Source organism: Athene noctua, chromosome 12, assembly GCF_965140245.1.
Source record: "Athene noctua chromosome 12, bAthNoc1.hap1.1, whole genome shotgun sequence".
NCBI classification, from domain to species: domain Eukaryota; kingdom Metazoa; phylum Chordata; class Aves; order Strigiformes; family Strigidae; genus Athene; species Athene noctua.
Genome location: NC_134048.1, coordinates 24,442,851 through 24,468,224, shown reverse-complemented (window position 1 = coordinate 24,468,224; position 25,374 = coordinate 24,442,851). Strand labels below are relative to the sequence as shown.

General features: G+C 46.9%; 1 protein-coding gene across 2 annotated transcripts; it reads left to right on the top strand.

Annotated features, from left to right (window-relative positions):
* Positions 1-614: 614 nt before the first annotated feature.
* GFRA3 (GDNF family receptor alpha 3) lies at positions 615-17,146 on the top strand. Of its 2 annotated transcripts, none has more exons than XM_074916414.1 (8): positions 615-701; positions 8,928-9,203; positions 9,917-10,009; positions 10,436-10,781; positions 10,860-10,969; positions 12,005-12,139; positions 13,114-13,244; positions 13,540-17,146. In XM_074916414.1, exons 1-8 carry the CDS (start codon positions 680-682, stop codon positions 13,672-13,674), a joined length of 1,248 nt encoding a protein of 415 aa, XP_074772515.1. In that variant the 5' UTR covers positions 615-679; the 3' UTR covers positions 13,675-17,146. The 2 variants fall into 2 exon arrangements, with proteins under 2 accessions (XP_074772515.1, XP_074772514.1); XM_074916413.1 differs by lacking the exon at positions 615-701 and adding an exon at positions 5,636-5,733.
* Positions 17,147-25,374: the final 8,228 nt, after the last annotated feature.

Sequence of the window (25,374 nt, the reverse complement as noted above, 5' to 3'; positions counted from 1 at the left end):
TGAATATAGACATTAACTTCTGGTGGACTGTTTGCATTAGGTTAATATTTCTGTAGTGTACAGGTGTTAATATGAGCTGAGTGTCTGCTGTCTGTCTCTAGCCCTGTAAAGAGCAGAGTGTGGCGCTGTAAATATTAGCCCAGGCAGAGAAGTGTTTGCACAGCCCTCCTCTGTGCTGCCTCCTGCAGTAGTACTCTGATAGTACTCCTTAAAAATGACCAAGGCTCAGCCCTCAGAGCCTCAGCATCTTCTGCACTGCAGGGTAACATGCTCTGGTTTTGACTCAAGAAGGGTTGTAGTGATCCTGAAAGAAGCAGAAGCACCAGTGTGCTGCTATCTTTGTTAGATTAGTACTACAAAAAATAAGGTAAAACTAAGTAATACAGCACATACTGCAAACAAAACACTTGCTTGGTCAAACTGACTCACTCTTCACTTGCTGTGGCAGTCACAGGTGTAGAGCAGAATTGCCTAGCACATCACTGAACTGACAGTTGCTTTAACACAGCAACACCCAGCCATTTCAGAAGGAAACTATCGATTGTGCTCTTGGTTTGTTCAAAAGGGATTCCCAGTGATGGAAAGGACTGTCCATTGTTAATTTGAACAGAAGAGGAAACTGCAACTCCTCCTGCAGATACTGTAGGGACCTTCCTGCCACCAAAGAGAGGAGCAACTAATGAGGAAACAGCACCAGCACGGTGAGTGGATTTCTGGTTCCAGAGGGGTTCCTGCGTGCACCTCGCCACAGCCTATGGTAAGATGTGACATAGATGGGGCCTGACGTGTCCAAACCTGCTGAATGATTTTTTGATATGTTAGAGGAAAAAATTTCATGCACTGTATCAAGTCCTTCATAGCCTGGAAGCAGTGTGAAGAAGGTAAACTGTGATGGCTCCCATGAATTTCAAGAACATGAGGTTTGGTGCTAGTATTTTCCACAGGAGGAAGTTTAACTGTAATCTGCACTGCAAGGACCAGAGGATCCAAGCTCATGAATGATAAAATAGAAATGAAAAGCAAAGAAAGGCAGTATTCTGGGGGGGCAGGTGGGGCGGTGAGGGGAGGAACTGTACAAAGCTGTACTGGTCATGCTGGGAGGGAGCGCAAGCTCCTGCAGCTGCTGTGAAAGCAGCTGCTCTCTCTGGCTGATGATTCTCGGTGTAACAGTCCAAACCACACAACCTCCATGAGAATGAAATAACAAACAGGCAGTGCAAACCTGGTGCCCGATGACCATGCATACTGCTGTGCTTTTCAATCTCAGTGCACATCAGGCAGAGCAGCATTTGCCTCTGAGAATAAAAGCAGAGGAAGATGGTTCACTCTGGGGTCAGAGCACCAGTTCTGTCTTGGTGGGACTCAGTGGAAAGGAACTGCAGCTCAGTAATAACCTGGTTCTGCACAGTAACTGATTGCCCACTCGACCATGGCAGACCTCTGAAGGTTTCCTTCAGCCCTTTTGAAGTGATGGTCCATTGCTCATGTATGTGCAGGGGTGACACCCTCCAACCAGCTGCTGAGGAGCAAACTAGAGCTAGGAAAACGGTGTGATCCCATGAACGTGACTGCATCGCTCTGGATTCAAAGAATTTACATGCAAATTGACTTCCTTGATGAGTTTGGGCAACTCTGTGCCTCAAGGTCCAGTGTGTAAATGGTGACAGTTCTCACAGCTTGTGTTTAAGTAAGTATTTAAATTATGATATACTGCCCAGGTACTGCTTGGTGCTAGGTGCTTACTGCAGTAGGTGTCGACAAGGTGCTATGAACATACCTGCCAGGATGAGAAGGAAGGGAACAAGCTGTCCAATTTTTGCATGTGTTTAATCCCCATGCAACCTTGACGCAAAAAGTTAACACTTTAATTTTGGGTAAAACAAAATACTAGCAAAGATCTGACAAGAGTTTACTTACCATGAGCCTTAATCACATACCTGTTTCATGGAATCACAGAATCATAGAATCGTTTAGGTTGGAAAATACCTTTAAGCTTATCAAGTCCAACCATTAACCCAGCACTGCCAAGGCCACCACTAACCCGCGTCCCCAAGCACCACACCTGCACGGCTTCTGAACACCCCCAGGGCTGGTGACTGCACCACGACCCTGGGCAGCCTGTTCCAGGGCTTGACAGCCCTTCTGGGGAAGAGACTTTTCCTAACAGCCAACCTAAACCTCCCCTGGCACAACCTGAGGCTGTTTCCTCTTCCCATATCACTTGTTACCTGGGAGAAGAGACCGACCCCCCCTCACTCCACCCTCCTGGCAGGGAGTTGCAGAGGGCCAGGAGGTCTCCCCTCAGCCTCCTCTGCTCCAGACTGAACCCCCCCAGTTCCCCCAGCCGCTCCCCAGCAGACCTGTGCTCCAGACCCTGCCCCAGCTCCGTTGCCCTTCTCTGGCCACGCTCGAGTCATTCAATGGCCTTTTTGGGGTGAGGGGCCCAAAGCTGAACCCAGCATTCAAGTGTGCCCTCCCCAGTGCCGAGCCCAGGGCTCAGATCCCGTCCCTGTCCCTGCTGGCCACGCCAGTGCTGACACAAGCCAGGACGCCGTTGGCCTCCTTGGCCCCCTGGGCACACTGCAGCTCACATTCAGCTGCTGCTGACCCCCCCCCAGGTCCTTTTCTTCCTTTTCCTCTGGGCAGTTTTCCAGCCGCTCTGCCCAAGCCTGTGGCGTTGTGTGGGGTTGTTGTGACCCAAGAGCAGGACCCGGCACTGAGCCTTGTTGAACCTCATGTGATTGGCCTGGGCCCGTCGACCCGGCCTGGCCAGACCCTCTGCAGAGCCTTTCTGCCCTCCGCAGATCAACACTCCTGCACTGCTGGGTGTCATCTGTCATCACAGGACTTGCTGACATCACTAACCCCAAATCAGCCAGGACCTGTATGAACCTGTAAAGAGCAACACAGAGAACATAAACCATGGAACTGGTGCTAAATAAGCGGAGGAAATCCAATCAGAGTTGATCACTGTTTCTGCCACTGTTTGAGAAGGTCAAAGGCCTGGACCTTGCATTAGAGAAACTGATTCCTGAGATACTCTACATGGCTCTGGTAGATGACCCCCACAGGTCAGAGCTGGCCTATACAATTTCAAATGGAAAGAGTGATGAAAGCTCTGGTCATGAGAGACTGCTAATTACCCAACACTGAGACCTGTAACGAGGTTACAGTGCTGCTCAGCACGTGTGTGGGGAGGAAGGGATAACCAGATAATCTGTTCTGTCATGGGTCCCAAGCAGAGATAGATACAGTGATGAAAACACCGAGAAAGGGGCCGTCATGCTGCAGCCATCGGCTATGCCGACTGCTGACCTGTAGGGAACTGGCCAACCCGTCGCCAGACACTGTGTTTGGGTTCCTCTGCTTGACCACTTGCCAAGGCAGCCTGAAAACACTGCTACAGCATCCAGCTTTAACGTGAAAGGAAGAATGTTACCTTTCCTTTTTTATCTGCTGCAGAGCTGAGTTAATGAATCGTTTCAGTGGGCTTTGGGTGAAGATTTATAATCGCAGAATCAGAAAAACAGTCTGGAAAGGATCCTCTAAACTATTCCCTCGTACCAAACTGGACTGACCCGTCTAGAGCTGTTCTTAAAGATCCCCAGTACGTATGATCTCTTCTTTTTCTTCCCTCCCCACAGAAGTTGTTATGCTGTTGTAGAAGAAATTGCACTGGTCCTTAACAAATCCATCTGGGAGACAAATAGCAGCCTGTTCTTTTCCAAACTCTAACACTTCGTTTATGCATTCCAGAATCTTACTAGAGCTTGAAGTTAAGATTAATTGTTATATTCTTTCTTTTCTCGAGGCACACACACTGTTTTCTCTTCTCCAGGCTTTTCTTCTGTGAGATGTTGGCTATCAATTCACTGAGTTTACCGAAATCTGTCTTTGCTTAGGAGAAGCGTAAAAACAGGAAAACAGAAACAACAGACTAAGGGTCACAAGCAGACAACCACTACCACCCAAATTGCCCTTTACTTTAATATTCTCAAAAAGCTATACCTGTCAGCTACAATCAGGTCTCGCAGAGCTTCCCCTCCTGTGGCTGTCACCATCTTCTGTACAAAGAACGTCAGCAACATGTTCCACAAACCTCCTGCACCAACGCAAGATACCTGGGCAGAGGCAACCTCCCACCGCCATGCACTGGATGATTCCACTTGGTCTTACTGCCAGGCAGCCTGGAACAGAAATGGTAGTGCCTAGTTTTCTTCCCTTTCAACAATCACACAAATTGCCTAGAAACGATTCTCCTACAGTCTCAAAGCAAGTACACTAATCCATGACAGGAGACAACATCTCTTCTGTTTCTCCTGCCTGTTATTCCCCAGAAGTTGCACACTGCTGTGTTATAATATTCCAGTCACAGTGATCATCCAAAGAGTCTCTACCACAGTTAAAATGTTGTTTATTCTTGCCATTTCTCACAAAAACATAGAAAAGTTCACAGGACCAAGCCACTTCTGTTTTTTTTTCACATTGTTGTAAGTAAACCTCTTTGCTCCTAGATTTTCTTAAGTCTGCTTTGCTCCCTCCTCCTGAACGGAAACTGCAAACAGTTCACTACAAAGTTAAAAAGGCTCTGTCCCATCCACCATTTTTCTTAAGCTCCTCTAACTATTAGACTTTGATTAGACTTCAAGCCATGGTGAGAATGATTTTTCTCTCCTCCTTAAGCACAAAGAGCCTCCAGTGTTTGTGGACAACTTGTTCACATTCAGAACTCTCTCACTCCCTGCAGCAAGCAGAAGGATGGATCTTTTTCATAGCCCAAGAAGAGCAGGGCACTGCTGAATTGGATCGTGAATACTTAACGTGTTTGCACAATTTTTACCCTTCCTGTTGGGCTTTTCAGGCAGACAGGGTACGTCTCTACTCGTGCAAACAATCGACCTACAAAGTTTTCTGATACTAACGCTCTAATCGTTACTTTTTCCCGGGTTAGTCTGACCTCAGGACACAAACCACAAAGCAGGATCCGCTCAAGAACAAGCCGGGCTGGCCAAGCGCGGGCGGGCGCTCGGCGCTGCCGACACCCAGGGCCCTGCCAGGGCAGAGCCAGCGCCGGGCCGACACCGAGCAGGGCCCTGCCCGGGGCCGGGCCCCCGCGCTCCCTCGCCCCCCGCCCAGCGCCGAGGAAACGTGTCCCGGCCCCTGGCAGCGCTCCCGCCGCTCCAGGCTCTCCCCGACGGGCGCCCCGGGGTGCTCGGCGCTGCGCAGCCCCGACCGGGCGCCGGGCTCGGTGCGGGGTGACCCAATGACCGCACAAACGATCGAAAATCCTCCGCAGCCCCGTTCGAGACGCCTTTGCGAATCTCGCCGGGACGCGCGTCCTGCCCCGGGGGCCCGGCCGCTGCCGGGACGGACCGCGGGCAGCCCCGCCGCTCCCCCCCGCCCCGGGCCGGACCCCCCGCCGCGGCCCCGAGCGCGCCGCGACCACCGCGGGCGGACGGACGGACGGACGGACGGCGGACAGCGCTCGGCGGGCAGTGCCCCCCTCCCCAGCCAAGCCCCGGGGGCGGGCCGGGCCGCGGGGCGGTGCTGGCCGCCGCACCCCGACGGGGCGGGCCGGGGCCGGGCAGACCGGGGCGGGGCGGGCCGGGGCCGCTCAGACGCCGTCGGGCTGCGCGCGGCATGTGAGCTGCGGCCCCGGAGCTGGGAGCCGCCGACCGCCGGGCTCCAGCATGGGGCCCGCCCTGCTCCTGGGGCTGCTCCTCTCCCGAGCCGGTAACAGCGCCCGGGCCGCGGGGCGGCGGACGGGGCGGGCTGGGGGTGGCGGGGCAGCGCGGCGCGTCCCCCGTCCCTCTCCTGGCCAGCGCGGTCCGTGCCCCGGGCAGCGGCTGCCCCGGGCGCAGGCGGCGGGGGGGAACACACAGACAGACAGACACACGCGTCTGTCAGACCGGGAGAGCCGCGCCGGCCCGAACCCCGAGCTGCGGGCGGAGCGGGCGGCGGGGCGGGCGACCTCCGGGCACCCGGGGGGGACGCGGGCGCGGCCGGGAGCGGGTCCCTCGGCGCGGCAGGGAGGCACAAAGCAGCCGCCCCAGCCCGACCGGCCGCGCAGCTCCCGCCGTACCCCGCCTCGCACCGCTTTCGCCGAGCGGTTTTTTTGATACCTCTCCCCGCGGCCCCCCCTCGGAACTGCTCCCGGCCGGTAGTTCTGGGCGAGGAGGCTCCGTTTGCCAAGAGCAACGCGGGGAGCTCCTGCCGCGATGCTGCCGCTTGCGCTGCTCTGCCGCCGGCTCCTGCCAAGTCACAGGAGCGGAGGAGAGAGATTCTTCCTCCTTCCCCTTCGTCTCTTGTGGAGTCTTCAGGGCTGATGTGACCAGAACTACTGAAATTACAGAACTGCCCTGAAGCGTTGTGAGACCCTGGCTGGGGGGTGTCGGTGCTTTACACCCAGAAAAAGCAGCAGCTGCTGCACGGCACAGGGACTGTTAGAAAAAAAGGGCTCCTACACCGAGACCTCAGTAGCACTTGCAGCAACATGATTTCAATAGAATTCCAACAATTTTCTGTTCCCAAATACTCACACTTCTTTGATAACTGCTTAATAAAGGAAAGGTTTGCCTTCTGCAGTCCTGTCTTTCAGGAGGTGCACCAGGGCATCCAAATAAATATGTAGGACAGGACGTGGAGTGAAAAGGCAGGATAAAGGGGTATTATTGTATCACCTACCTCTTTTTTCTAACGTGTAAATACAGTCTGTGGATTGGTTATTACCTTTTAACTTTATTTTTTCAAACTAGAGAAGGGACTCCCACACACATGCATCTTTAACATGTGCTGCAACCTAGAGCATAGGTCTAGGAAAGAATTAGCTTTCTCATTTTTTCAGGTTATTAACTGGAATACTAAGACAAGGTTTTAAAAAATGAAACAATATGTCAAATATTAGGGCTCAAGACAATGCACATATCTATGAAACAGTGTCTGTAGAGGAGGACTGTTTTAAATTTGAGGTTTACAGTAGCTTCAGCTGAAGCATCTGGTACAGGCCTGTGGTAGAAACGCAGTCCATCCACTTAGACCCAGCTCTGCTCTACCCTGGAAATAACCATATCACTTTCAAGTTTTTAAAATGGCACTTCAAGCTCAGGTGCTTGCTGAGCAGAATTCCTAAGGCTAGGAAAGTGCATCCTGTCCTTTTATGAACTTCCTACCACAGCTGCTGCGAGCTGGTGTTGGAGATGGGATCCTGGGGGAGATGGTGCTTGGGTCTGGGCTGGGGGGGTAGATCAGTGAGCTCAGTTTAGGGTTCCAAAAGCCACTGGAGAGAAGGGATGGATTTGCTATTGGGAATTTGCACTGACTGCAACCTTACAGGATGTAATCACACTCAGAATATTCATTAAGGTTGTGCCAAGGTATAATGCCAAAGCAAATCCCCCTGTGCTGGGGACAAAGCTTTTCTGATGAGCCGCTGGTTCAGGAAGCTTACAGAGTCACACAGTCTCTGTGTAACATCTGCCCGAGCAACACAGCACAGCAACACAGCACAACAACTTGCTAGAAAAGCAAAGAAATTTGTACAAGTGAGACAAAGACACCCAGATAGCACTAGTGGGCTGTAGGAAAAGTAGAAAGTTTGAGAAGCAGATTAGCACAGAATTATGCACCCTACTGCTTACAGCAAATAAACTGATGGAGCCAGCAAAAGAGAAGGAAGTGAGAGAACAAATTAGATAGACAGTACAGAGGGTAAGATGAGCTGTACTGAGACCATCCTTTGATCTGCGGGGAAGGCAGACAAACAGTACTGCTGCACCTGCTGAACAACAGGATGACTGGTAGGGTCACGTACACAAAGACCCTTAAAAGCAGATGTAAGGCTCAGCACAGTCATTTCCTAAAACCAGCCAAGCAAAACCAACCTGAAGGGAAGAAACATACTTGCCGATATGTAAGTGTTATTAGCAAACAGTCTTGCTCCAGATCTTCACTGTACTCACACAGTAAACATAGAAATGAAGAAAGATTGTGGGCTGAATTCACCTACCTGTGACTACATCATGCCAAGTATCACCCCAGTATTACCTTATGAGACAGCTGTCCCTAGGAAAAATTGAAAATGATGAAAACAAAGTCTAGTTTTAAAGATTATATTGTTGAGATTATTTAATACTTCCACATAAGGTGGTACATGTGTGCATATATATATATATATAAAATCAATGCATGTATTATGCAAATATCTACACATATGAAGGTGTCCTCAGAGTTCACAATCAACCAGCAGATGAAAGCTGGCCGGCCAAGCTTGCATCCCAGCATTTTTGGCAGGGGTTCAGGGACTGGGTTCTACATACTGAAAATGAGTTCATATCAGCACTTCTATATGAAGCTACTCATGTCGTATGTTAAGGATTTATTCTGTTATGCAAAAAATGCTCATTCTTAAGTTTCCAAGCTCAGTAGTTGTTTTCACACCCTACAAATGGCTTTCTCGGTACATCTCTTAATGACCAGTATATACACTTTAGCAACGGCAGCAGCACTGACTCACAGCAGACAGTGTGGTGTTACTACGGGCTTATTGCGCTGCGGTTTTCCTTACCCGGATAGAAGAGCTGCTTCAAAGCAGCCTCTGCAACCCCAGGGTTTCCACAGGGATTTACTATTCCATAAAATATAAAGCCATCCCTGATCTTGGCCAAGTTGAGTTAGGGGTGATAAAAAAAGGGTTTATTAGAATTATTTTTGAGACTTTTCTTTAACCCTCTCACCTCTCATACATGAATGCTCATCCTTTGGTTTCTAAATGGAGATAGCTACTGTTCCTTACTTTTGAGAGACCCCAACCAGTTCTGCCTCTTGAGAGTAGTCCTTACTGAACACAGATGCCTACTGAGCAATGTCAAGGTGCTCGTGTGGCATCCGTCATAATCGTGATCCTAACAGGCTTTTCCCTGCCTGCCCAGGAGACCTCCTGGCTCTGCCGAGGAGCGACTGCATCGCAGCAGAACAGCTGTGCCTCTCGGACCCTGCCTGCAATGTCACCTACAGGACCCTGGAAGACTGTGCCCTGGCCAAGACTCACGTCCTTCCGCTGGACCACGACAGCAGGGTCAGATGTCTGAATGCAGAGCTCACCCTCGGGAACAGCTCTTTGCTGCACTGCAAGTGTCACCGGCGCATGAAGAGGCAGGAGCACTGCTTGCGCGTCTTCTGGACCGTTCACTCCAGCGTGACAGATGGTGAGATGAAATAACACGAATTTACAAGGTGCTAGTGAGACTCACCCTGCCCCCCCATCTGAAAGCAACTACAAAAGGCCACTTCCCCACACTGCAGGCATCACTTTGGAACCACATCTCCTAGTGAAGAGAATTCATTCCTGCTCTGTTTGATAAGCAGAGGAAGCTGATCTGGTCTGAGACTGCCCTTCAAACACACCAGGGACCCTAAGAGACAAAGGCTGCTGCTCTGAGGCAGTTAGATTTAGTGCTTGAGGAGATGCTGCTCTGAAAAATCACCTCAAAATCGTCACGTCTACCCTCACTGAGAACAGACGTGTGATTACAACATGCACTGTAATGGCACCCTTAACCATGCTCCTTCTGTCCAGCTTTAGTGGGATGCTTCTTCTTGGCCTCCCACCAAAGGCTGCCTGTGCTGTACATATCCTCACTGGTTCTGAAGCTGAAAAAAGCCAAATGACAACACAGACCAAATTCCATCCAGAGAAGATCTGATGACAAAATGTAAGGCTGTTTTTACACAGTCATACCTTTACATCTGTAGCAGAACCAATCTTGGCATTTGGCTTTGGGAAAGACAGAGCATCTCTGAACTCCAGCCTGAGGAAACAGCCATGCACAAATAAGAAAAAAAATTAATGAAAAAAAAAAACCCAAACTGATCACAAAGCATTTCTCTCACTGCATAAAATATCTTGTATCTTGCGTAGGTTACTTCAATTTGGAGACCTCTCCCTATGAGAATCCAGCAAATGAAGAACATTGGAAGACAGATTATAATAAACTGGCAGCTCTGTTATCAGGTAAGGATTGTAATGGTTATGTGACACAATGCTGGCCTTTCTTACCTTTTCAGGGGCTGAAAATTGTCAAGAAGAACAGTTTGGGGTAATGGCCTCTTTAATCAGAGGAAACCTGTTCTGGATACTTGCTTAAATTTGTGCCCCTACCAAGTGTAAATATAGCCACAGATCCAGGCCCATGAAACAGGGAATAACCCACAGTGATGCATTCTCTGAAACAAACACCCCAGCATGAACCAATAAAAAAATACAGTTTTGTAGCTAACGTAACTGTAGTGTCATACTACAGGCACACAGCAGGACAAATTTGCTTTGTCCTCTCTGATGTTCCCAATATGACCACCAAGCAAGGGCTACTCCTGTTTCCACACAGAATCTCTCCTGGAGACTTACCTCACTGTCTCTGGGTTTCTTTTGACTTTATAGGCTCACAGTTAGCAGGAGATGCAACAAATCCATGCCTGAAAGCAACTCATGTCTGTAATCTGAGCAAGAAGTGCGTTCGTCTGCGCACAGAATATGCCTCTATCTGCACCAGGCGAGCAGGAAGCGAGGACACGTGCGACCGTCGCAAGTGCCACAGAGGGCTAAGGAATTTCTTTGAGAAAGTCTCTGAGGATTTCACCAAAAGGATCCTATTCTGTCCATGTCAGGATGAACTTTGTGGAGAACGACGCCGGAAAACTATTGTTCCTGACTGCTCCTTCCAGTCTAATACCAAACCCAATTGCCTCTGGCTTCTGGACTCTTGCTTAGAAGACCATATCTGCAAGTAGGTCTGGCAGCAGCGGACACTAGCCAAGAGAAGAGAACAGCATAGACACTGATAGTCTCATTTTCCTTCCTACAGATCCCGACTGGCTGACTTCCAACAAAACTGTCAACCTGCAGACATGTCTCCAGATGGTTGCTCTCAGCACAACCATGCTGCATGCCTGCAGGCTTACATGGGGATGATTGGTAAGTGATACCCACAGCAACACACAGGGTGGATGCTTTCAGGCCACAGACTTGCAGGCACACTCCGATGCTGTGAAGGACCATCTTGCTCTCCTGCAGGAGATAGAGCTCAGTATAGCAATGAACATCCTTAGCCTAATGGATACTAGTGCTCCCTCTTGCTTCTGAAGTAAATGCAGCCCAAAGAGAGCCCTTCCGTGGCATTTATCCTTCTGTGGCACGTATCCCATCCTCTGCTGTCGAATCAGCAGCACTTGCTGAGATTTCTGAACACCTGTTTGCATCATCAGCTGGTGCAAGGTGCTCTAAATGCCTGACTGACAGGGAGCTCTGGGCCCATGTGAACTGTCATTCCTGCTGCAGGAGTTACATCCCATCACAGCAGTGATTAAACATGACATTCCCTCACTGCCATCCCGATGGTTTGTTAGTGTTGTACACACTATTTTCTCAGGGCCAGCCAGAACAGGGCACTGCCAGCTGTTAGAGGAAGGTCATCTTTGGGTTTGGGCATTCACTGCCAACCTGCTAATACTTTTTCAGAGCAGCTCAGAAGAGGAGCTGTAAAGAGCAGCAATATTTCTGAAGCTGTAAATCTAGTCTATACCTTCCGGTTTTCCAGATGTCTTTGTTGGTTTTGTGCTGAATGACTGTTACAGGTGTGCAGCATTTGTTTGGCAAAAGGCGTTTGGCCACACAGCAGGAGCCTTGCGCTGCCATATGCCAGTACGGCCGCGGAGCCCCCGCAGGCCCTTCACACCCCTCGATCTAACACTGCAGGTACCCACGTGCCTCGCCAGCAGACTGCTCGAGGCAGGGGTGGCCACCTCCAGACCTCCTCACAGCTCAGCAGACGTGACGTAGATTGACCAGGCCTGGGTGGCCTCCCAGGGGCTCCCGGCCTCCCCAGGGTAACGTGCACATCACGGTGGAAGGCTTCTGCCTCCAGCATTCCCTGCAGCGTAACAGCACACGTAATGCTTCTTTCGTGTGGTGAAGTAAATCCTGATTCCAGTTTCCGTGGGTTTGGGACAGGCACGCCCATGACACCCAACTATGTCGGTAACTCCAGCGTGGAGGTCTCCTTGTGGTGCACATGTGAGAGCAGCGGCAACCAGAAGGAGAAATGTGACCAGATACTCGGCATGTTTGAGAGCAACAAATGCCTTGGTAAGCATCAGTCATTTTGCAGAATCAGAGAAACCCAAATACTGTTGATTTGAAGACCCTACAGTGCATTGCTCTTGCATATAGTTCTGTCATCTTCTGCAGTGTCTCCATGATCTCCTGTCCAACCCAGGGGACAGTCTAACTCTGCTTTCAGAAGTGTTTCTGTGACACTTCTGTGACAGTTTGGTGACACTTCTGTTATCTCAAACACCACGAAGCCATTTCCCAACAGCATTCAAATGAAGGGGTTGCAAAAAAATCACAAGGGGAGGTCAGACTTGCTGTATCCATAGGTTGCTGAGTAACCACATCAGTGCAACAGGATTATGGGGTTTGGGTCTCCTCCTCCCCCTCCTTTCCTGGCCTGAGGGCCTTCTGCCCTCACTCACTGGGTGGAGATAACCAGCTCCTGACACAGACCCTGTTACTGGCTTCAGCAGCACAGCAGTTACAAAAATCCTGTTACATGCAGCTATGTAACCCTGAGTCTGTATTTCTTTTATCTCCCTAGCATATTAGCAACAGACCTTAATAAGATTTAAATATTTTATATTTGTAAAAGCTTCCAAAGGATAGCAAAGAAACCAGCATCATTAGATGATTAATATTTAAACCTACCTCCTGCTGTATAGAAAAGCCTTACACCCGGCACTATAGATATACCTACAACCTAAACTCCATCTGAGAAGCTACATACCTGCCCCCTTGCAACATCGACAGCTGGGAAAGTCCCAAACGGACCCAAAGGTCCCCAAGTACAGTACAAATTGGCTTTGCAGTCTGCTCAACCTCACAAGTAAACCCACAAACTAACAGGCCATTCACTGAACAGACAATGAGTATTTTCTAAGTGAATGCCACACAGCCTGCCGGGTGCCATTTCCTAAAATAGCTCCCCCGGACTTCTGCTCACTAGACTCCAAGGTGTGCACAAGAAAAGCACAATAAGACTCTTGCTTTACTTCTGTTTGCAGAAAATACCATTTGGTCTCAAATGCACCTGAAGCAGACAGCTATAGAAAGACAGGAAGACTTATTTTATTCATCTTCCCTAAGCTTCCAAGGAGACAGTGCCAGCACATCCCTTGCTTCAGAAATGTCCCAGGTATGCATTGCTTTGTTGCCTTCACAAAGCAGCAAGTCAAGCGGCCTACAGACAGTAGCTGAAAAACCCTGGATCTGGAAATGTGTGGCTTTGGACATCAGAGTGAGCGATGCCACATGCATGCAGAACCCTGGACCACTTCACCTTGAGCCATTCCTTGAGACAGGCAGAAACAGGCTGTGCTGCCTGGCCACAGGAGTTCCCCACAGCCTTATAGTGCTCAGAACTCGATGCTCTGCAGCCAGATGTTTGAGCGTGTGTCTAACTGGGATTCATTCCTCCTTTCATTTCCTAGGTGGCTGAAGGGAAGACACAGCGAGACATCTCCGAGCACAGCAGTATGCCAATGGCCTCCTCTGTATACTCTGGAGCTCCTATTTCTTGGCCGTCTCTGGGTCTGTTCCTGCCCCTGTTGCTAAGCCCACGTTAAGTTGGCATAAATGGCATCATCTTTCCTTCCCATATTATTAATATTATTCTACATCCAGGCACCTCCCACTACCGCTTTACCTTTGGGAAGCAGAAGGCTTCCAGAAAAGAGGAATGGAACAGCCTTAACCCAGAAGAGCAGTCACTGAAAACCTCCCGCTAGCTTGCACCCCACAATCACCCCATCACTTTGCTCTGAGCTCTGCAGACACGGTGCCCACCATTGCTTCTGCCCTGTTAGCATTCTGAGTAACAGCTAAGCTAATATTCCAGCACAATATTTTAAAACCAAGGTCTGAGTTCTGTCAGAACTTGTGCAGGTTTGATTTCCGACTGCAGGGAGGGACCTGACACAGTCTGTCCTACCACCCCAGCTTCTGGAGCTCTTCCTCAGGCCTAGGCTCATGGAACAGTTTGCATTGGAAGAGACCTTTAAAGATCATCCTGTCCCACCCCCTGCCCCAGGCAGGGCCACCTTCCATTAGCCCATGTTGCCCAAAGCCCTGTCCAGGGAGGGGCAGCCACAGCTTCTCTGGGCAGCCTGTGCCAGGGCCTCACACTTCCATCATAAACAATTTCTCCTTGTGTCCAACCTAAACTACCCTCTTGCAGTTCAAACCACTGCCCCCTGTCCTGTCACTACAGGCCCTGGTGAAAAGCCTCTCCCTGTCTGATGATCCCCTTCATACACTGAAAGGACACCATAAGGTCTCCGCAGCCTTCTCCCCTCCGGGCTGAACCACGCCAACTGTCTCAGTCTCTCTTCACGGGGGGGTGTTCCAGCGCTCTCACTGTTTTCGTGGCCTCCTCTGGACCCACTCAAACAGGTCCGTGTCTGTTTTGTTCTGGGCACCCCAGAGCTGGGCGCAGGACTCCAGGTGGGGCAGAGCAGAGGGAGAGAATCCCCTCCCTCGACCCTCTGGCCACGCTTCCTTTTGTGCAGCCCAGGACAGGATACGGCTTTCTGGGCGCAGGCACCCGTTACCGGCTCGTGTCCCCTTGTTCATCCCCCCGTGTCCCCAAGTGCTTTGCTGCAGGGCTGCTCTCAATGCATTCATCCCCCAGTCTGTACTGGTACTGGGGATTGTCCCAGCCCAGGTGCGGGACCTTGCACTTGGCCTTGTTGAACTTCAGGAGGTTCAGGGGGGTCTGCTCCTCAAGGCAGAGCACAGCTTACTATCCTAAAGACTACAAGTCCGTGCTCCAGGGCGGGTTACAAGTAAAGCTCAATAAACATACCCATAATGTCCCTGGTAAACACCAGTTCTAGATTAGTTTCAGTTCCCTTTTCAAATCCATTCTTTCAAGTATATGAAAAATACCATCCCAGATCAAGGACACTACACTACAGTTTATATTCTTGCTTCTTTCTGTTTTGCCCCTTGCAACATACACGTATCACCCATTATCGCGGTTAGCAACAGATTTGCATTTTTTGGGTTACGATGAATGTGCTCAGCCCCAGTAAATTTAGTCTCATCTAGCAAAGGATGATCTTGCCTGGCCTCAGGACCAATCTTCTTCATAACGCTTAGAGAATGCATATAGCTCTTTGAAGCTGTATTGACCACAAAACCCCTGGGACATTCAGTTGCAAAAATCTCTGGGAGCTGCAACTACCTTCTACCTTCCCACATACTCCAGTTGTCATTGTCCCCTTCCGTGCTGCCTGCCCAATCTCCTCCTCTCTGCCAAGATATTTCATGACCTGTTTATTCTTAGTGTAAATGTGTGCACTGTGTAACTGCTGTTTTGTACTGCATTTGCCTGTTAAAATGTGGTGTTAAGTGAATATTGATTTCTGAGCATAGGTTAATAGTCCACAATCAATTGTGTGCAAGAGTTGCCTCATCAGCCAGCCTATGCTTCCAGGAGCTAGAAGCTCAGCTCAGAGCAGCTCCTCGGTGGGCACACACCCTGCCCCTTGCACATCCTACGATACACAACAGATCTGGACGTGGTTATACACAGCCAGACAATACTACAGTCCTGAACAGATGCAGAACAGGTGGGTATTTCTTTTTACCCTGTGCTTTATGTGCTGCCAGCTAGGTAATACACTGGTTCCCAGTCACTGCCAGACACACCTTCTCATTACAGAATCCTGCGTTGTCGCGTGTATCAGAGTAACTGTCTTTCTGAGGTGTAACACTTCTATTTCAAATTCCAGCCTTCTCTTTACTTCCTGGGTGGGTAGGGCAAGGACATCACTGCATGGAGCAGAACCAACTCCTCTGTTGCACAGAGAAGCAACATCTTATTTCTGTGCAGTAGGAACAAATATCCTGTCACCTAAATAAAAAGGAGTATGAATGCTGGTATTTCTGATTACCTACTGAAAAGTGGCTACTTGGATCAAAAACCAGCACTGTTTCCACACATTTGCTACCATTCTTTAATGAAACCAGAGTCCACGTTACCATATTCTAATATCTACACTAGTCCATCCTGCATATGGTGGGACTAGAAACATGTCAAGACCCTTGACTGCAGCGTAATAGCATCTGTCATCTCCAGAATTTAGTGGAGAGTGACAGGGGAGAAGATGTTCTTTCCAGTATTCCACAAATCAGTGAGGATATCTGCGAGAATATGCAGTAGATTTCCCTGAGCCGTCTGTACCACACAGTGTGCTGCATTCATCTTCCACTCATCTGCACTCTGATCTTTCCTCCTTCCCCACTTCAGTGCTCCAAGACAGGCTGATATGGAAAAAGGCACCAGCATTCTGTTGTTCATGTTTGGGGCACTTTGGCCCCTTACCCCTACTAAGAAGGTTATTCATTGCAACTACAGCCTCCTCTCATGTCCAGGATTACATCAGAAAATGTTGACACACGGACAAATCCTGCTCTAGACTGAAATCAAAGCAAAACTTGCCAGTTTGGGTTTTTCTCCAAGTGTCCCTATGTCCCTTTCACACGTACTCTGCACCCTTATGTACATGGCTGCTCCTTAGGCTTGTTCATCAATAACTGCAAACACAATTCACCTCTAAATACACCTGCATTCACAGGTACTCACACTGCTATGAGTGCAAACCCATTTTCACTTAGATTTTTGTAACACCTGATCTCCAAATCTCATTTATTCGACTGCACAGCAGATATGTATGCACAAGTGCAACTACTGCTAGAAATGCCATGCCAGTATCAGCATCAGTTCAGTTCTGTCAGCACCACCAATGCTCAAAGACTGGCAGTTACCTAAACCCATTCAGAACTGTTCTTACTAACCATACTAGAGGGCAATTTACAAAAAAGCCCCATCTTCTATTCACCAGAAACTGGAATACAACATCCCATGAGTACCTTTGGTTTAAATACAAAAATAATCTATCAAAAATTCACTGTCCCAATAGTCTTAACATTGAGCTCTCAGCAAGCATATACAAGGAGGGAACCTTCTAACTGTCGTAATGTAGATTATTTTTAAAAGTGTAAAACAATGCCAAATCTCTCAAGTAAAATTTATCTTGCAACTCTAGAAGTCTCCTGCCTTTCTGTGCATTGAATAGAAACTGCACTCTTTGTCTCCTACTGCTGGAGGCATTATGGGAAAGACATTTAAAGAACAGAATTAGACAATCTCTCACAAAGCAATCTTAACAACTTCTGCGGCCATCACACACTCATGTCCTTTGGACATGCCTTCTATAACTCCAGCGTAGCTTCAGATCCCTTAACGGGGTCTATGTAGCATTCACAAAAGGTGTCAACAGTCCTTGTCCAGCAGTGAGCTCCGTCACTGTTGGACAAGTTGTTTCTTGTGTGATGAGTGGGAGAAGGAATACACTCCTCTTGCCCAAGATCATAAGGTGATACCAGAGATAAGCCTTGAATTTGGCAGTCCAAAATGACTGTGTTCTTACCTCATTAAAATAATTCCCACTGCCTCCAACAAATGCACATTTGCATTCAGAATCAAGGGACTGCAGTTTTCCTTTTAAAAGGGGGGCACAATATGTATCCCAGATGAGGAAAAGCTAAGCTTTACTTCAAACAGTATTTCCCAGTCACAGATCCCCTGCATGCCTCTTAAAATCTGCTGACAATGAAAGGTAACTTCGAGTTGAGAAGACACTGTGGGCTCAGCACCGAGAAAGAACGAAAGTATCTTCTTCAATACATCCTAAAAATCACAAGTCACTGTTTGCCAAAATGATAGACAACTTCTCCCAAGAACAAGAGGGAAAACTTTCAAAGTAATTTCTGAGGTGTCCACGAACCAGAGAAAGCTTTTGGGGACAACAGTGGAGAATCCAGAAGCCAACCAGCACCGCTGAGCTCCGAAGGACCGTTCAGCACAGCTGTGGAATCACAACCAGCCGCTATTCTACAATTGCTCCCCCCATCCAAACAGATACTGGTAAATACAATCAGAGGCTGATCACTTCTACCTCAGGGATTTTGTGGCTGAACCTGTCTTCAGATGAGAGAGGGTGGGTTGAGACTGAGCTTGGTTTAGTCTCTAATGGAAGCTCTTCTTATAGGTGATGAGCTCTCCTCCAGGAAGTGACTTGGTGTTTGGGTTTCTTGCAAACCCCAGGGTTAGCAGAGGTCAGGGCATGCAGCACTTTCTCCAAGTGCCTTCATGAAAATAGCCCCACATACCTTCCATTTACAGCTGATCACCTCCATTATCCACAGGCTAGGAGGAGATGATCAGCAATTGTTAAGTGCTTGAATCAGACTAATAGCTCACTGCTAATTCCCCCAGTAATGTAAATCTAAATTCCTGGTAAACAAACTGACTGCTTTTCACACACAGGGATGAATGCCAAAAGCCTAATATTAGAGCTCTGGAGCTAAAGCTTTTAGAGCAATCCTGTCCACTCAAAGATGTTTAATGACATTATATTATGTACTAAATAATTAGAAAATGAAGGCCCGCTTGGAATCAATGGGTTACTGTCTAATTAAGATGAAAAAGGGTCTCTACCCTGTTTTAAACAAGTTTATACTAAAATGGCATACCTGATAAATGGCACTGATAACTATGTCTTTACCTTTGGGCAGAACAAGGCAGCCATTAAGCTAGCACAAAATAATTGTGTGATTTTTGGCTCATCTCATTGGTCCCACCTGTTTTCCTGTAAGGCATGAGATTGAGCTGTTCTTCCCCTCCCACCATCAGATAACAAAATTTATTAAGCAACATTCAAATAGCTTATTCTGATGGAGAGAAAAATCATAGAATCATATAGAATCATAGACTGGTTTGGGTTGGGAGGAGCTTCAAAGCCCATCCTGTCCCACCCCCTGCCCCGGGCAGGGCCACCTTCCCCCAGCCCAGGTTGCCCAAAGCCCCGTCCAACCCGGCCTTGGACCCTTCCAGGGAGGGGGCAGCCACAGCTGCTCTGGGCAGCCTGTGCCAGGGCCTCACCCCCCTCACAGGGGAGAATTTCTGCCTCAGATCTCATCTAAATCTGCCCTCTGCCAGTTTAACCCCGTTCCCCCTCGTCCTATACCTGCCCCTGATGACGAGTCCCCCCACCCTTTCCCGCAGCCCCTTTCAGCCCTGGGGGGCTGCTCTAAGGTCTCCCCGGAGCCTTCTCTCCTCCAGCTGAACCCCCCAACTCTCTCAGCCTGTCCTCACAGGGGGTGCTCCAGCCCCCCCAGCATCTCCGTGGCCTTCTCTGGCCCCGCTCCAGCAGGTCTGTGTCCTTCTGCTGTTGGTGACCCAGAGCTGGACCCAGCCCTGCAGGGGGGGTTCATCTTTGCCTTTGTTTTACTGCGTGGCCAGAATTCATACCACTAGATGCTTGAAGAGCTCAGAGATGTAGGCTGGAGCCTCCAGAGGCACTCTGCAAGAAGAATTGCTAGTGAGCTTGAGAACATGGGAGATTACAGTTATCTTGGTGTGTAGATAAAAAGACTGAGGAATATTCTATTGATTATCGGACTGAATACAAATTAATTAGTAAATTAATTCATCGGAATTATATCTGGGCAATCTCTCATCAAAATAAAGAGCAAAATTACAGAAAAGCACTAGAGTAACTGGAACTATGTATCTAACAATTTGTACCCCACTTCCATTGTACAACACACACACATACTCTGTTGCATGTATCATCCCCTTGAAAATAGTGCAAGAACAAAACAGTTGCATGAGACTTTGGTCTTCCTTCTCCTGCCACGACCATCTACGATTCCACATCTGAAACTAAAATAAAGATTTTGATCTTGATATTCCTATCTTCCTCCTTCCAGTATACTGCTCAGGTAAGGAAAACACAAATGTTCTCCCATAATGATGCTTCTTGTTCTGTGCCCATTCCTACTCCCGACTTTCTGGCATTTGGTCAGGGAGGAACATTACATGGGAACACCTGCATTGCAACACATATGGAAAGCCCAAATCAAAATTTTGTTTTACAGTGACATATTCTGTAAGAAAAAGCTTCAAGCCGTTTTATATTCTGGAACTGCTGTTGCAGATAAATTCCCCTGGCATCCACAAGTGACTAATTTAAACTCCACCGAAACAAAAACATTTATTCCATTATTGTGAGACATATAAATCATAACACATTTGCTCTCAGAAAAAACAAGTTTTATGTGACAGGTTATATGTATGAACTTGTGACTGTGATAACAAGAGACTGGACACAGAAGGCTCCTTGCAGTCTTAAGTAAGTCCCTAAATAAAGCAATTGGAAACTTTTCAAAACTATCTTCCACAATGTTTGTCCTATTTTACTTATTCTGGTTTTGTTCTTAAAACATTGGGGATTCCAGTGGACTACAGAAAGGGTGATTCCCCCCGATTTCTTTTAAAACATCCAGCACTCAGCAGTTATAAGCAGAACATAATAAAATGTGTTTTCTCCTAAGAAAAGGACACTGTTAAAACCAAGCTGACTTCAAACCTACACGCCAGTTCAGAATCCTGAATCAGATTTCACCACGGGCTCTCCAAAAAAAATTCCAAGGACTTTTAAAAACTGTGGAGTATCAGTTATAATTTAGTTATAATTCCTTTTACCCAGGACTACAGGAGAACAGCACATGAGTCGGAATAATGACAAATGTTTCTTCATAATGGGACATGTTAATATTCCAGATCACACATGCCAGATAATTATGTTCTCTAGGCACCTATTATTGCTGGAGTGTCTTACGTGCTCGCAGATTCACACACAACTCGCTCAGGAAATGTTTTAATAAAGGGTGAGCAAAGTGCCACTGTACTCTCCTCCCTTTCACTTTTTTTCCCACCAGTCTAGCACTTAATTACTTTTCCTTCTATCTGAGTTTGTCCATTAGATACTGTCATTATAGGTCACTGAACCTCACTGCAAGGAACTGAAATTTCTTTAACCATCTACACACTGTTACTTGTTCTGCAGCTTTTCAAACCAGCAGCTTTTTTTTTTCCCTAATTAACTGAAGTCAATTTTGCTAAGTGCTAGTGGCTCTCAGAAGCTTGTTGTGCTAGTGATCCCCTGGGCTCCATTATGTTTTCAAGGCTATAAAACAGGAATTGCTCAGTCTTTCTGTAGAAATGTGAAATTAGCAGCTAATTCTTCCAGCCTCAAGCTCTTTGGATTTAATTCCCATCATTCCAAATCAGAGCATGTGCTGCTTCTATGTCAATTCTAGCAGAAATTATTGAAGAGGTTTCCCATCTTTCTTCTCAATTTCAATCTAGCCTTGTGCAAAATTTTTAATGCACAAGGACTCCAGGTCCTCAGATAGACTACACAACTGATGGCTATTCCACATCCAACTGGGAGCTGCAGTGGTATCACATCAGAAGCACATTTTTAGTGCACTGAACACTTCATTCTTAATATGCAAATACGAATCACAGTGCAAATGGAATTAATATGGAACTGCAAGTCAAAGGGCAACTGCAAGTTTTATATATACTTTTAACCCAGAAAGTCCCTTAAGCAGAGAGAGATTGTGACTCCTCATGAAGGAATTTACTAACAAGCTGGGAGCAAAATCTCAGCTATTTTATTCATACTAATAGGACATCCATTCCATCCGCAGGGCTAACACCAGGCCTGCTCAAGGCTGGCCTCTATTCTCAAGCATCACCAAGTTATATCTACCACCTGGTAAATCAGGCACAATAAAACGGTAAGGAAAGGGAAAAGATGATGAGTTGATCAATTTACTAGATTATTATTAATTTCTTTTTGATTGATCTCATCTTAGCAGATCTCACCAGGTCCTACTATTACTCAATGTAATCATAGTATTACTCAGGTGGATACCTGTATTTTAATTCAGGTTTTCAAGCATGAACTTTTCAGTTCAGAATCCAGTTGCCTAAATTAAGGCATAACATTTCCAAAACTTAGTCTAACACCCTGTTTTAAGACCCAAGTAATTCTTCTTCAAATGTCTTTTATGTTTTAGTTCTGATTATGTCCTCAATCAGCAATGCCATAGACACTAGTAAAACTGGTATGCATGCTTGCTAATCCAATAATTCACTTCTGTGTTTGAAATAAATAAATTTAATATAACCTGATATGTTGTAAAATAATGCAAACATGACTTTTCAAACTACGCTCAATCACATCACATCCTGCTATCACAGAAGCCAGCTAAGGAACACATTCTGTCAGAGGTCAGGCACCCTCCTGCCACAGAGCATGGCCACCTTCAGCATTCCTCACACACAAACTCCACTTCGGTGGATGCAGCATCAACCAAAGTGCCTTTAATGTGTCGGGGCTTTCTTGCATTTCTTTCTTTCAGGCCACTTCCTCAGCAGAAGCAGCAAAGCAAAGAGATCAAAACCCCCTTCGTGTCGCTTGGTTTCTTCTGTTCCCAGCTCTTGAATAAAGGCAGATGCTTGAGGGGGGAGAGAGGAACGAGAAGACTCCTTCCTTTGCATGCGAATTAGAGAGTGATGATTTTTGGAGAAAAAGTGAACTGCAGATTTGCATCAGTTGCACTGTGATTACTCCTTTCAGGCTGTCAGTGCCATCCCAACTCTCCTCATCCCCAGCAGAGGCTGGGCTTTCTAACAGGAGGCTGCACACATCCTCCACCAGACTGCCTTTTCCTCCCACTTGCTCAGTGCCAGCTACTGCAAGTTGGCTTCAGGACTCGGTACGCTGCTCTGCTCGGTATCAGCCAGGAACACAAAGATGGAAACTCCACCTCAGACACTTCCCCTGGCCTGCTCCGTTTGCTATTTAATACTGATGTCTGATTTGCTTTTTCTCTTAATTCCTGAGTAAGACAGTTAATAAGAGAAAGGCAAAGCAGACTTACTAAGGCCTAGCTGTTCAGAGGCCCCAGAGCTGGGACCACCAGAATAATGTTTTAACCCAAAAATCTTGATATTTCTCTTCTAACCACTGCTACTGCTCACTGAGCAGAAGTCTTTTATCATCTTGGCCATAGCGATACCCAGATCTTTTAAAGAGGTTATAAGTCATTTAAAGCCCCATAAGCATGAGCATTCAAGTCATTCCTTCTTGTATGTATTCTCTAACATCCGTCAACAACAAATTTCATCTGTGTTAGCTCCTCTTTCAGCTTCATTAGACCCCTTTGATGAGCATGGATACCAAGCACCTTATCTCATTTTGGGTTCTGCTCATGTGTTTGCCAGTTAACTTGCTTTTAAAATTGCTGATAAACTTGCTGAAGGTTAAACTTTAAAACAATGTAGCAATATTATGCTTAGGTCAAGAACGATGGTCTTTGTCCATGTTAAAGCAAAAGGCATCCTTACTCAGAAGAACAAAGAGATTGCCTTCTTCAAACAAAGACACCCCGGAGCCATTAGACTTTGAAGAGGATACACTGCCAGCTTGACAAGCAAACTCCAGGTCCTATCCCCAGCTGAACTGCCCTCATTGTAATACTAGAAATCACACCAACAGGTCAAAAGGACCCTTGCTCAGGTGAAGACCCTTCTGAGCATGCACAGTACTAGAAGTATTGTGACAGCAGTATTATATGTAAATTACTAACCAATCATCATAGAGAGGATGAACTTATAAAATTACTAATTCTGCAAGTTTTGTGTATATATATAATGCAAAAAGTCTTGTTGATGTGCTTGATTTGTGGCAGACCACCAAGCACCTAAGCTTGTGCGACCCTAAAATAAATAAGCAATGTCTCTCCCAAGTGTGTGATTATTAACCTACTGCCGAGCAGGCAACGAATCTGCTTTTTGGGCAACAGACCCACCTTTTGGGACTCACTCACATTAACCTTTTGCCACATTCTCTTTTCTGGACTGTCCTACTTCTTCATTCCTCTGTTTGCTGCTCACAGCTACTGGCTGGAAAGAAACCAGCTTATGCAAAAGCAATGCCATGACCTAGCAGAATATATCATCACCGCTACTTCAACTTGTGCAGACTTTCTATTAACAGAAGGTGACAGCACTGATTACACTTTAAAGTCTCCGGCAAATCAGAAGTGATGGATCAAGAATTAAATCGGGACTAGTTGCATTGCTTCAGGTTAAATTAATTACTCAATATATGCCTAAGAACATAACTAGGAATCAATAGGACTTAACAATAATAAGAGGTGGAGGTGTAGCCCAGGTGTTAAGCAGTTTCCTGAGCTCTACTTGCCAGTGAAAAAGAACCAGCAGTCTAGGAAATTCACTTCTGCCCTCTCACCAATACTTAGCCACATATTTTGTTATTAGTATAATTTAAAAACTGTTCTAGTTGACCCTTCCACATTGATTAACAAACAGAAATTTCACTGTGTATTTTTTTGTCAGCACTGATGCGCTGTTCCATCAATGCCCCAAGGGGGGGAAGTCACCTCTTGGAAAGGAAAATGTCCACTTTCTAATCAAAGAATTCCAGCTCTCAGACAAGCTGGTGACCTTCAGATCCTCAGATACTAATGAAGTACAAGCCAGTCAGCTTCTGTTGAGATATCTCTGGAAGACAAAAACACTTCCAGCACTGAAATTGGAATGCAGTGTTGTTACATCCAGTAATTCTCAGTGTGTGTCAAGTGAAAATACAGTAGCAAGACTGATGCATTACATCCCACCTCACCTGAATCTTCTTGGTTTTACATTTTAGTATGTTTTTACATACTGAACTTCAGGTACTGATTGTATTTTTGCTCTAATGACTTTTGTGAAAGGCTATGCATGCTGTGCAGTAAGGTAGTTAATTAGTAAAGAAGAAGTAAAAGGAAAAGAGGGGAAAGGCTTGGAATCTGTAGAGTACTGAGAGAGCGAAAAATTATTACTGCAGCACCTATCACTGAGCACGAAGCTTCTACAGAGGTGAAAATGTAACAGAATCCTAATTTCACATCATCTTTGCTAATGAAACTCACAACCTTCTCCCAAAGCAAAGGTGTAGGCACATAGATGGCAACAGCACATGTAAGAACACAAAATAGCTGCTTGCAATGAACTTATGCAAGCTAGTGGCTTTAATTTGTTAAGTGCTGTAAAAACTATTTTGCACTAAAAGCATTCATTTTGCTTTTCAGATGCTGAAATCAAAATTTCCCAATCTGAGAACTGACAGTTTGTAGATATGGCAACATGGTTTCATAAGCAGATTACCAACCTAGCAATGTTTTTAGCCGGAGTTAGTCATTTACATCTGATGGTTGCTTCATGACCTAAGACATACAAAATGACCTGTTTATCCTCAGGTCTTCATACCCCATCTTTATCTAAATTTACACCTTTCTTGACAGCCTCAAATCAGTCAAAGGAGCAAATAATCCAT

Excerpts from the sequence above, each read along its gene's own strand:
- GFRA3 (XM_074916413.1), top strand. The coding sequence starts at position 5,691 with ATGGGGCCCGCCCTGCTCCTGGGGCTGCTCCTCTCCCGAGCCG. Across the intron at positions 10,970-12,004 it reads GGCTTACATGGGGATGATTG|GCACGCCCATGACACCCAAC; the intron begins GTAAGTGATACC and ends GGTTTGGGACAG. Across the intron at positions 13,245-13,539 it reads TTGCTTCAGAAATGTCCCAG|GTGGCTGAAGGGAAGACACA; the intron begins GTATGCATTGCT and ends TTCATTTCCTAG.